Source organism: Paralichthys olivaceus, chromosome 14, assembly GCF_024713975.1.
Source record: "Paralichthys olivaceus isolate ysfri-2021 chromosome 14, ASM2471397v2, whole genome shotgun sequence".
In the NCBI taxonomy this organism is placed as follows: domain Eukaryota; kingdom Metazoa; phylum Chordata; class Actinopteri; order Pleuronectiformes; family Paralichthyidae; genus Paralichthys; species Paralichthys olivaceus.
In genome coordinates, this window is record NC_091106.1 from 17,885,999 (window position 1) to 17,898,235 (window position 12,237).

Consider the following 12,237-nt stretch of genomic DNA (forward strand, 5'->3'; position numbering starts at 1 on the left):
ACGTAATCGTATTGTCGCAGTGGTTTCTGGGAGTTGTAGTGCCAGTGCTTGTGACGGAAGGGCTGTTTATTTGTAGCAGGGGGTGGCCCCAAAACTCTATTTCCCATGAGTCCATGCGGGGGTGAAGCTGCGTATCCATGACAGCGGGGTTATTGTTGGTGGTGGTGGTGCTAACCGTTAGCAATGGAACTCCTGTGAGGTGACGGTAGCTAGCTACAGCTCCCACTTTGTTGTATTAAGATGTGACACTCATGGAGCGGAGGAGACGCTGATGAAGAGTAGCGACATTTATTAGGAGCCATGTTCGTGCATGGTTGACGTTTTACCTGTCAAACGTTAGCTCGCGTCTTTGTAGACGTAACTTCCTGCTAATATTAGCTGCAGGAGCGTTAGCATCAGTAGCCAGAGCCCCGTCCAGCTTCCCCGCAGCGACATGTCAACCCTCCCTCCGACGTGTTCCCTGGAAGCGGAGGCGACGATGAGAGACGAGGGCTCGAGAGTTTGAAGCCCGCGACGAAGGAGGGAGGATGATTTCACGATACAACAGAAGACCCGTGTCGCACAAACTTGAGATGTGAGTAGCGAATATGAACGAGTTGCGTTTCCTAACGAGCATTGGGTGAAGATGTAGAATCATCACAGTGCAGAGTCAAAAACAACAACCTTCACTCAGGAGCAGAAATGTGTCTGTGCACTTGACTGACATTCTGGCAAATTTCCCCAAAAGCCTTGAATTTTCATTCAAGGTTATAAGGTTGTTTTTTTAAGCCATCCATAGACAGTTATGATGATCATTACATTTTTGTTCATGACTTTAGTAAAAAAGGAAAAAAGACACGACCTTTGAGGCAAAATTTGCACATTATTTAGTTTATTGTTGCCTTATTAGTTATTTTATAATTGGTCAATGAATATGTCCACTTTCTTCCACGTGTCAATGTCATTTTTAATGTCTTATGAATGATATTATTCATAATTATTGTTGAAAATGTGATATAAATGTTCATAAATTCACGCACATAATTCTAGACCATTACTGGTTTTCGTTAATGTCTCTCATCCTGTTAACAGTATGACTGTGAAAAAGCTGTTAAATTGTGAATTATCTGGTATTAAACTGTCTAACTATCTATAGTTTATCTGGGTGAACCCTGCAGAAACCCACACAGTTAAATGATAATATTTAGCTCATGAGAATCTGCCTGTTTTACACAGACCTTCTACGGCATGCAGTACATGATTTTAAAAGAACATTTCTTTGTTTTCACACATTATTTTTATTCAAGAATATGATGTGCAAAACCATCATTATGGTCCTCTCCTTATTATGATCAACCTCTCACTTTTCTTAATGAACTTTTTTGATCCTTCTCTTGTGCAGTCGTGGTTTGTCACGAAGCAGCCTCGACCACCACCCTCTCCCAGAGGAAGCAGACGATAACCAAAGCCCACAGCGCTACCTCCATGACCTCCAGGAAGCAGTTTCCACTCACAACAGGTAACGAGTCCTGGTTGTTCTGCACGTTGTTGTGCAGAGACACAAACTCAAGATCAAACTATCTATAACTACAACGCACACAGTATCTAGCCTAAATGTTTTGTAATGTTACACCATGTTGTGTGGACAACTGATTCTCAAGGAACTCAATATGTGAAATAAGACACTCAGAAGCAGAGGATTAATTGATATCACATTTCCTTCTTCAGATGTGCAATTAAAAGAATAAATAATGAGGTGGGCTCAGTTACTTTGACATTTGACCTTTTTTTCCACAATGAAACCTTGCACATGATGATGTCAGCAGCCACCACCAGTGAGATTTCCTCAACCACACAACAAGAAGAAACCTCGTTTATTTCATGACATAGAGATTTAAGATGTTTAAATATGATTGTTAAAGTGGTTGTGTGAGTGATGGAAACAGGTTGTGATCGATATCCCTGTCATGAAAATTGGCAAAACTTCTTAAACTGTGCATAAACCTCACAGCTTTCTTGGTCTGTCTGTCTAGCTCAGGGACATCTGCTGCCTCAGGCCACTCTGACTGTCCCACCGTCCTCTCTGTAGACTCAAACCAGTCGTGGTCGGGATTCCACAGCTCCACAGGCACTGGTATATCCACAGAAAGGAGCTCTGTCTTCTCCTGGGGCTACGATGTAAGTCTGCTCCTGAAAAAACAATCTCCATGTGAAGTGATGATTTCAGTCTGGGTCTGTCTGTCACACAAAAAACATGAAGAGAAAAGATGAAGAGATTTAACAAATGTACCTACATGCATGGTGAAATGTCAGATTTGATTTACTTTACCAGTGAAAACCCTTCAACAACATACAACCAGTCTCTTAGTCATATGTCTCGCTATCATCTGCCACTTCTTTATACATGTGAGATCTGATTCCACTGGGTATAGGTTTGTTATTGTGCTGTGCTTTCTCGCTTCAGCTGGTCCTAAAAAACTTTTCAAGGACTCAATGATTTATTCAGTTTGTTGTCCTCAAGCTGCTAACTCACTCCAAACACACTTCTGTCTCTGTGTCTCTCTTTTGCTACTCATGAACAATCCAGGTTGACCACACATACACACACACATCTCATAGGGCTGTAGGAACTAATTGTTATGCACATCAAGGCTTCCTGTGGGATAAAAAAAAAAACAGAATTGCTACGTGTTGCCAGTAGCTGATGAAGAGGCGGTTAAGCAGCAGCTCTCAGTCTTAGTGCTGCTACACGAGAACAGAGGAATGACTGGCTTTTCTTCCTGTTTTTCTGTTCCTCTGTCCCGCAGGAGTTCGACAAGGCGGCGTCGCGACAAGTGCAGCAAATGTTTGAGGAGATTGACAAAGAGCTGTATGAGGGGAGGGGCAGTGGCGGTGGGATACTCCAGGGGCTGCAGGATGAATGCCAGCAGTGGGCCACACGTTTCCCACATCTTCGGTATATTATCCACCGCTTCCTACCAGCCCTAAAGGGCAATAGGGGGGTTCAACACTGAATGTGGAGACAAACCTGAACAAAAACATTACTTTCATGCATAAAAGTATAATTATTTTACTTATTTATTATAATAATTAATTTATTCATTGTATTTGTGTCACTAAGGATCCTCGGGACTCAGGTGGTGTATCCCAGTGATGAGGGCTTCCAGTGGTACGCCACCTCAGGGACAGGCATCTCCAGCAGCAGCAGCCCGTCAGCGGGCAAAGAGAGCAGTGTGAAGTCACAGGAGAAAGATAAGGGTGGTACAGAGTAAGTTGTATCTGCACTGACTGCCATAAAGTCAAGCTACAGTACATTTCCCTTAATTTTCAAAACTGTAGTACTGTCTTAAAATATAATTTGATTTGAGCACAGACCTCCATTTAAGAAGCTACAACTCCGAATTACACTTTGTGAGTACTTTATCACACTTATTATTTTTGATATTATTCATGATACTGATGTGAAGCAGGTACATCAAACAGCTTGAATAAATTAAATTCCCTGACACTTATGGATATTGCAAAACTCTGCCAACATAAACAAAAGTTTGTGTTTGAAACAGTTTCAGCAATTAATTTTTTTAAAGAAATTTGTAGGAATTATTTTGCTTCTCTATCTTGAGTGGCTGTTGGCTGGCTGTCCAGATGACTGGTGTTGGTGCATCAATTATGAAGGAGTCCTGGGCGACTCTGTGGTTTTCTGACCTAGATTCAGTGGCTTGTTCATCAACTTTGTGTGACCAAGTCGATGTTAGTCAGCGGTCGATGCGAGGGCTGACACTTTTAATGGTTGTAAAAAGGCAGCACCACTTTGTAATGGCTCAAAACTGAGTTTTGTAAGATATCGTTGGGCATTAAGCCTTCATTGATTTGACAGGATTTAAGTGTGAAAGCTGGAGAGAGTGCAGGCAAGACATGCAGCAAAAGCCTCTGTACTTGTGTTTCCACTCAACCAGGAGCCAATTGGCGCCCCAAAACTGAGCTGGCATAGTATACATGTGAATACTGTACTGAAGCTCTCAGTTGGATTCTAACTTCTTTATTATTTATTGATTACTGCATGTGTGGACTTGTGTCTTTGATTGTGTGTTTTTATTTTAACATATTAATGTGCTGAATGTGTTCTCTTGTCTTGGTGGAAAGGTTGAACGTGCAGGGCAGGAGAGCGGCGCTGACCTCGTCCTCCTCAGCAGAGCTGAATGTGGCTCCTGGCACCTCCAGTGGCTCCAGCAGTCAGCACAAGCCGAGGGTGATTGAAGTGGAGGGTCTGATGGAGGAATATCTGGCTTTTGATAGCAGGGACTTGTGAGTTACTCACTTTCATCGTGCAGCACAGCATTGGTCTTTTTCCAGAATCTGACTCTAAACCTCAGCTGCCGTCCATGTGTTGCCCAGTTAAGTTATAATGATTTATTATATCTGTCTTTTACAGGGAAGACGAGTGGGAGCAGGATTGTTCAGAATCGTGGGGGAGGCATCACTCTCTGCCCCCCGTCTCGCCGTACCGGTGTCGCCACCAAGCTGTTCTCGACCTGCTGTTTGATGACATGTGGCGGCAGCTGGTTGGCTGGATGAAAGAGCTTGTTCAACGCCACTGGGAATGCTGCACCTCAAGTAGATCAGAACTTTTCTCTACCATTTTACTTGCATCTGACATTAACAAGTGTTCGTCCTTATGCACAGTGTTTTATACACGATTGTGTGTGATTGACAGACGATGAAAAGATTTGCGGGAACTTGAGCCCTGTTCAGCAAGACTCCCAGAATCCCTTCATGCTGCTCTCCACGCTGCCCACCATGCTTCCCAAACTTGGTCAGAGCAGGGTGCCCCCGCTCCCAGCTGGACTGCAGTTCCAGGTTAGTGGTCTGAGAGAGGCTGAGAGGTACGGGGGTCTGTCTGAGGTAAAGGGCTGGGTTCGCCATAACAGTTTCTGCCACTGCCAGGAGTTCATTTAAAAAAAGTAACTCTAAAAATGTTTCTTCACTGTTACAAATGGAAAGAAAATAACCCAGGTACAACATAAAACTAAGTTGGTATAAAGTTTTAAATGCAGCATCAGTCCAGATGAGAACAAAAGTGACTTTAGGTCTAATCATGATTATAAACCTGTTTTGTGTACTCTTTATCCCTAATTGTGGGATCTCTGCAGACTTTAGAATTGCCCGTTAAATTTCACAGTCCACACCTGATTGTCTCCTCTTTTTCACTCCTGCCTGTTGCTCTTTCTGTCTTCTCAATGCTTCCAGCACATTAACTGGTCACTGTTTTCTTTCCTTCCCTCTTTAATCTCTGCCCTTCACCTCGCCAGTGTGGTCTGTGGACCTTGTTTCTATTGTCTATTTACCTTTTTGTTCACTAATTTTTGTTATTTCTCTCTTTCTTCCCCTTTATGCTCTTTACATTTTTTCTTTCCCTTCTTCTTTATCCATTTTCTTTGGTCATGCCTTTTTTCCCCCCTCAAAGAACACAAAGTCAAGGAGCTCAAAGCACAAGTCCAGACGGAAATCCAAAAAGCAGAAAAGACCTTCCGCTGTATGTAACCACCTCACTTAGAGCCAAAATGGTGGCGTGTTGTGTGCATGCCGTCCATGGCGGCTCATTGTCTTTACCTCGAGTAAATCTGCTTGTGCTCGTTGATTAACACAAAAGCATCCCCACCTAAACCATTGAATTAACTGCAACTTATTTTCAACATGAACTACTTTGATTTTCTTCAGATTGTCCTTTTTTGTCACAATGAGAATGTTGGAATGTTTTGTTTTTATTAGTTCTGGGTTTTGTTGCATTTTAAGTGTCGTGAATGTTATTTTGGTTGCTGGTGTAGCAGATATGGGGTCGTTCTAGCATCCCTGCATAATAAATAACCATTTCTTGGAAACTCCACTTTATTGCACATGTGGAAAAAACTAAGCACATGGCCACTAGCCTTTATAAGATAAAGTATTATTATTATTTATTAAATATAACCTGTCTTTCCTCCTCCACATCTCCTGTAATTTCCATCTTTTTGCATTCCCCCTTCCGTCTGTCTCTCTGTGTTCTCCCCCTCATCTCACTCCACTCCTCAGGCTGGACGGGTTCCAGTTGGAGCAGTGGCGACCCAGCACAACTTGAACGACCTCATCGTGATCCACAGCATCCCCCTGCAGCAGAGGAACCTGGGTGCGCTGGATAGAAACCAGTACGGACACATTTTACTCTTTGAGCACCCTTGCCAAATACAAACAACAAAAGTGAAAACAAAGACACAGCCACCACATATTTGTATATCCCTTAAATTTGACTTCAATCTGTGAATGGGAAGGAAAACATGCATAGCTGTGTTGCAGTTACTCGTTTCCATTTGCATGTTAACACATTGCATTTTGGACAAAGGGTCCATCGTGCCATGTTTTCATCCCTGATCTGAACACCTTGTTTGGCAGAGCAAGTGGCCAGTTGGCAGCTGGAGGAAACGCACCATTCATCAGTGTTCCACTGTCTCCTTGTACAGGGAGACAGAGGAGCAGGCATCCCACAGACCGGGCTCCAGCGTGATCCCCTCCAACAAACCTCGCCCTCGCCGAAACCTGGAGCAGAGCTCTTCCTCACTGTCCCGCCCGGCACAGTCAGCTCGGCGCCGAAATCCTCTCCCCAGAACTCTGGTGCCGCTGGTCCCCAGCCTGAGTCAGTCCTGCACAGCGGGATCCATGGATGAGGTCATCCGTGGGACACGTCTGTGAGTTTTAGCATCACAGGAACCCTGCCAACCCCACCCAAACTCCTGTCTCTCTTTTGGTCTCTGAAGACGTGCAGAGGCAGACAGATCACTTTGAAAATAGACTCCCTTTCAACTTGTGCCTCATGGCTCTGTGTGGTATATTAGTGGGGGTGGGAGGTGACAGAAGTTTCCTGTGTGATACCAACCCAACAGATGAACTTGTCATGAACTGCAGGTGAAAAAATAATGATGTAAAATCTGTAAAATTCAGCAGTCACTGTATCTTAACTTCTAATGGAATGGTAAGATCCAGTTAGACAGTTAGGAAATATGTTTTCTATGTGTTAAAAGAGAAAATCAAAGACTTAGCTGTCAAAACATTTGTGCTTTTATGTTGTATTGAAGTTTCCAGGCAATTATAGGAAAACCCTCGACTTGTATCTAATATCACATCTGTTCTTTATTGAAAAGTAACTTTGGTTTTCATGCACACCCACCCTGGTTAATTTTCACTAACCACACACGGTCTTGTTTTCAGAAATAATTATACATGTAAGCGACATAGATAACACATAGAAAAATCTATTCATGATATTTAATTAACTTTATTGAGTCTTCATCCACAGACCCACAGCCAGTGACCGCTTGACGTCTCCACTGTTGCCTCTGAGCAGGAACACACTCCTTCCCCCCATCAGCACTGGAGACCCAGATTCAACTCACTCAGGGCTGCAGTCCAAACCTGCACAGGTAATATACAGTTTAAACATGACTGTACTGACAATAGATAACCCAATACAACTTTCTAAATGAATTATCCTTTATTATGAAGACATAAATAATTAGAAGTTTACTGTCTTATAAACGATTGTTCCTGTAGATTTTACAAAATGTATTTGTAATATTTCTTGGGATGCAGTTAAACGTCTGTGACCAACTTTATAAAATCTGTGTATTTTTCCATCGGCCCAGCGTCAGAAAGGCGCATCCAGCCGCGCACACAGTGCTTTAAATGATGAAGCTTGCAGTTCAATGCCAAGGGATCGTCACCACCTATTGGACGTCTTCTCTCGCCCCAACACAACTCACACATACAGGGTAAGATCCTCTTTATCATCCTCAAGACAGGAACAAATGATAAACATTACATACAGCATCACAAGGAAGGCAGTCATGAGTAAACATTGTGTTATATGAAGAATCAAGAATTATTTCCACAAACCATCAGGTTTCTTTATCAGTTGGACATGTTTTTAGATTGTGATTCATTTTATCAATTGTAAAATCAGTTTGTTTGACCCTCTGCATTTTTTACAGTCTGACACTCCGTACCGTCGCTCCTTCACAGTGTTGGACAACATTGGGCAGGGGCGGCCAGGCAGAGCTTCAGTGGCCACGGGTATAAATTCTACTTGAATATTTTCATAAAAAATGCTGCTGGAACAGGGATGTGATTCACTGCAGCAGGTCTTTTTTGTCAGACGTTCTCCCACAGCCCTGTCAGTATGTATGACCTGGGTCAGACAGAGTTTGTGGTACGTCCCTTATGCATTGCTTTAATTTTTTCATTCCAACAGACTCTCTTGGAATTGGCGTGACCGGCGTCAGTCTTGGCATCAGCAGCTCATCTTTCTTGGACTCGTTTTCCCACCATCCCTTGGGGCACTCGCCCATCAAAGACGAAGAGGAGCCAGACCCACAAGCCCCTGTCCCAGGTCAGTAGATAAAAAGCTGCTGATGATTTTCTTCCAGGAGCCTTGGATAAACTATGTATGTTAGAGTTTACAGCTGCTTTTTTTCATGTCAGATTTATCTACTGGAAAATATTTAAAGCTCAGGATGTTAATTATCTCGAGATTTTCTTTCTTTTCTCCTTTTCTCGATAGCACCACTGGTGCCTTTGTCAGTTCCCCCTCGGTCGTACACCCGGGGAGGCATCTCATCCAGAGCCAGCAGACCCGGCTTGTAGTTTGCCTTCGACCTCAAGAACCTTCAGCCATTCATCTTTATACAGCACAACAGAGACACACTTTACAGCATCTGTGCCCACTAAACATGTTTTTGTCTCACTAAAGTAGCATGTTTTTTTCACAGTATGCTGCTTTGGTGAGGTTTTTGTCAGAGGCCTATTTTTGTATTTCACAAATCAGCTTATGTGGCAGCCAAACACAAAGGACTCAACTGTAACTCCATCTTCACTCCATGTGTAGACATTCATACGATGTTTGTATGATGTGATTGTGTATATACATCTAATTATATGTGAATGTACTGTATATTATCCTCTGCAGTGTGTTGTTGTACTGGTACGTGACTATGCAGGGAATAACACATCCATCAGAACAGGGACAGGATAAAAAAAGCACTTTTTCCCTCTCTGATGCAACATCAGAGTTTGGTACTGTGTCTTTTATAAGGACATCATTTTCATTCAACTTGGGTTACAAAAAAAAAAAAAGATCTTATTGCATATCGCTGCACACAGGAAAGAACAGAAAAGAAGAAGCCGCCTTGAAAGTTTTCGGTTTGCCTTTCTCTCCATTACAGCTCAGCTCTAATCAGAGATCAGAAGGAATGTGGTGGATATAAAAGCAGAGAGAACTTCCCAGCTTCATCTCAAGATAATGTAGGAATACAAGTTACAGCAAATGGTTTGTAAATAACTAAAGAGAATGTAATCGTGTCTGTACAAAACACTATGTGATGTAAATGTAACTTTATTTACTGATTAAAGCCAAGTGTGGGTGTATTGTCAGACAACATCAGGGCTACTGCACAAATGGTAGTTTTCCTTTTCATTATTATTATGATTATAATATATTTGACAGCCATGCTACAAAGGTGACAAAGCTTCAGTATATTCTCTTTGTTTATCCATTTTGTATAAAAGAATAAAAGCTCTATACAAGTTATATAAATATGAACTTTATTTGTGTTTATGAAGACTGACAACAAAATGCACACATGACGAGACATAAAAGAAAGATTTACATTTTGATAAACGCTGCACAGGACATGTTTATGAGGAGGAGGGAGCAGTTAGGAAGCTGATCGTTAATGTTCTCGAATTTCTCCAAAAAGGTGTTTTTGAAAACTGCTCTGAGAATGAATCTGATAAAACCAGCGCTTGTGTGATTTTCACTTTTTCCCTCTCCCTCCTCTTTGAGATTTCCCACTTTTTTTCGAGTACTTTGCCTCCAGGTCAGACAGGAAACTGTTGAAGTTCTGTTCTCTGGACTTCTGTTTTTGCTGGAAAATAAGACATAAGGAGAAGATTACTAAGAGAAAATGTTTTTAAAAAGATAGTTACATACATGTGTGTATGCAGTTGCTACCTTGAGCATCATCACAAGACTATCTTCCTCGTCTCCGAGCCCCAACTCTTTCTGCACTTCTTCTGCTTCTTGTCGCTCTCTGTCAGCCTGGAAGGACAAATGCAGTCGCATCACTGAGACTGTACAACATACTAGAGCCTAGTGCGTATATTCTGAATATATTACTCTGTAAATCAACGAAAAGGGGTTCATGGATTTAGTGGAACATTTTGGCCGACAGTTACATTAGAAGATGTAATAAATATTCGAGCTGTGTGGATATTGTGGATATTGTGGCTTTCACACCAACACATTTCTCACCCTCTTCCTACGCGCCCTCTTCTTCTTGCCACTCTCCTGAGTAAACGCTGGGAACGCTGCGACTTCTTCCTTCTGGATGGCCGCCTGGATGATGCTGCAGAGCCTGGGCTCGTCTTCCTGGGAGCAGCACAGAGCCGAGGCTGTGATGACGTCCATGTCTCCCTCGTGCTGCACGTACAGCTTGATCAAATCCTGCCGCTCCTCGTCCGAGCCCTTATATTTCTTCTCAAATTCAAGGATGTCCTGCACTGTGATCTGGGGGAGGGGGGCAGAGGCAGAGCTGGTCGTCAAGGCAAATTAAAAACTCTATAAAACGATGTTAATGAGCTGTTTCATGACTCTGCAACACAATGTTTACATGAACCCACAATTATCCCCGAGTACAATTCACTTGACAGCGACACATTAACCTTGGACCTCATGTAATCTATGTCGAGCAACATATAATTCCTGGAATACGAGTGACTCACTCGAGGTGTCACATCATCACACACGAGACAAAGTGATGTGTGACTCACTGAGAGAACAAAGAAAACCCTGCTGGGCTCCAGTACCTTAGGGAAGAGCACTCTCCAGTAGTCCTCCCAGCAGCGGTCTTGACTCAGGACGTCAGAGTCTTCATCCACCACCCCCTGCTCATCATAAGCCGCCCTCTGCTCCTTATCGCTCAGCACAGCATACAGCTTCCCCAGCACCTGAAGGAGGAGGAGGAGAGAATCAGGTGAGGGTCAGTGTCACACACATCTGCAGCCAGTGTTGATAAACTGAGGGCATCTGTCACAGAAACATGTTTACAGGGCAATAAACACATTAATCATATATGTTTCAACAGTGATGAGACATGTAGCGTCGGATCAGAGGGAAATCTTAAAAACGTTCTTATACAATTGTTTAATTGAAATTACTATCAAAGGCCAGAAATGTCATCATCACGAAAACAGACCGAGAAAAAGAAAAGAATAAAAGATGGCTGCAATTTAGTATTTATTCTTCTTTGCAACTCATTAAATGATCCCATAACAAAAGATTTACCCAGTGACCCCTTGGAGGGACCAGACTCGTAGGTTATATGTAATACTAGTGAGTACCATAAGCAGCTATCTGAAGCTAGCAGCTACTAGCTAGTTGCAGTTACTAGCTTTGGTACCGAGAATACTTGTTTACTTATTCAGGGTTTGTGATGCACACCTGTACACACCTGTACTTGTGATGGAGTATTTTAAACCCTGGGTATACTGAGTACACACTCCCTACTACACAGTACGTGTGTATCTGGTGTGACGGCTCACCTGGAACTTCTCAGTGGCCTGCGGGTCATCAGGAGCTCGGTCCGGATGAACCAGCAGCGACACTTTGTAGTAGCTCCTCCGGATCTCGGCCTCGCTCGCCTGCTTGTCGGAGCCCAGCACCTCGTACAGGCTGGAGGTCTTGAAAAGCTCCAGGCACCGCTCGAGTAAACCCATCCTGGAACCACACCGAGCACGTGAACCGGAGATTCTCCCGGTGAACGGTTTATTCTCGAGCTGCTGCACGTGAGTGAACTTCTTCTTCTTCTTCTTCTTCTTCTTCTTCTTCTTCTTTCGCGGTGAACTGCTCCTGTTTGGTTTCTGTCTTTGTTTATTTGGCGCGTTGGCCTGTCAGACACTTCCGTACGTGCAGAGACGCGCTTACGTCACAAAGAAAACATGCTTCCTATTGGTGCCCGTCAAATTCGTCAGACTGTAATAGGGCGTTTTTCTGCGGACCTCTAATATATAATATAATCAAACATCTTATTAGTAGTTTATTTATTTTTATTTAATCTAGTTTTTCATGTATCCTTTATTATCATTATGACTATTTTTATGATTATTTTTATTTACATCACGTTTCCTTCATGTACTAGTGACATGTTGATTGTTCTCTTTAAAAGTGTTTCATTC

The 12,237-nt window shown here is 42.8% G+C and overlaps 2 protein-coding genes across 4 annotated transcripts; one reads left to right on the forward strand and one right to left on the reverse strand.

The window, feature by feature from the left end:
- Nucleotides 1-144: 144 nt before the first annotated feature.
- Nucleotides 145-9,598, forward strand: fam149b1 (family with sequence similarity 149 member B1). Of its 3 annotated transcripts, none has more exons than XM_020097076.2 (16): nt 145-574; nt 1,382-1,498; nt 2,013-2,157; nt 2,787-2,935; nt 3,101-3,247; nt 4,123-4,284; nt 4,412-4,593; nt 4,694-4,836; nt 5,444-5,512; nt 6,049-6,161; nt 6,474-6,698; nt 7,307-7,430; nt 7,653-7,778; nt 7,998-8,079; nt 8,258-8,395; nt 8,567-9,598. In XM_020097076.2, the coding sequence occupies exons 1-16, from the start codon at nt 528-530 to the stop codon at nt 8,647-8,649; spliced, it is 2,052 nt and encodes a 683-aa protein (XP_019952635.2). In that variant the 5' UTR covers nt 145-527; the 3' UTR covers nt 8,650-9,598. The 3 variants fall into 3 exon arrangements, with proteins under 3 accessions (XP_019952635.2, XP_019952643.2, XP_069394282.1); XM_069538181.1 differs by having other exon boundaries at nt 433-574; nt 2,069-2,157; XM_020097084.2 differs by lacking the exon at nt 5,444-5,512.
- dnajc9 (DnaJ (Hsp40) homolog, subfamily C, member 9) lies at nt 9,586-11,991 on the reverse strand. Its single transcript, XM_020097095.2, has 5 exons — nt 11,605-11,991; nt 10,870-11,010; nt 10,316-10,570; nt 10,016-10,102; nt 9,586-9,929 (listed from the first exon to the last, which is right to left on the reverse strand). The coding sequence occupies exons 1-5, from the start codon at nt 11,776-11,778 to the stop codon at nt 9,819-9,821; spliced, it is 768 nt and encodes a 255-aa protein (XP_019952654.1). The 5' UTR covers nt 11,779-11,991; the 3' UTR covers nt 9,586-9,818.
- Nucleotides 11,992-12,237: the final 246 nt, after the last annotated feature.

What these genes read in the sequence shown, in the direction of transcription:
- fam149b1 (XM_020097076.2), top strand. Translation starts at nt 528, where the DNA reads ATGATTTCACGATACAACAGAAGACCCGTGTCGCACAAACTTGAGAT. An exon ending in TCTTCTCCTGGGGCTACGAT is followed by an intron (nt 2,158 to 2,786) that starts GTAAGTCTGCTC and finishes TCTGTCCCGCAG; the next exon opens with GAGTTCGACAAGGCGGCGTC. An exon ending in GTCATCCGTGGGACACGTCT is followed by an intron (nt 6,699 to 7,306) that starts GTGAGTTTTAGC and finishes CTTCATCCACAG; the next exon opens with ACCCACAGCCAGTGACCGCT.
- dnajc9 (XM_020097095.2), bottom strand. Translation starts at nt 11,778, where the DNA reads ATGGGTTTACTCGAGCGGTGCCTGGAGCTTTTCAAGACCTCCAGCCTG. An exon ending in AGGCCACTGAGAAGTTCCAG is followed by an intron (nt 11,011 to 11,604) that starts GTGAGCCGTCAC and finishes CTCCTCCTTCAG; the next exon opens with GTGCTGGGGAAGCTGTATGC. An exon ending in GGAGAGTGCTCTTCCCTAAG is followed by an intron (nt 10,571 to 10,869) that starts GTACTGGAGCCC and finishes CCCCTCCCCCAG; the next exon opens with ATCACAGTGCAGGACATCCT.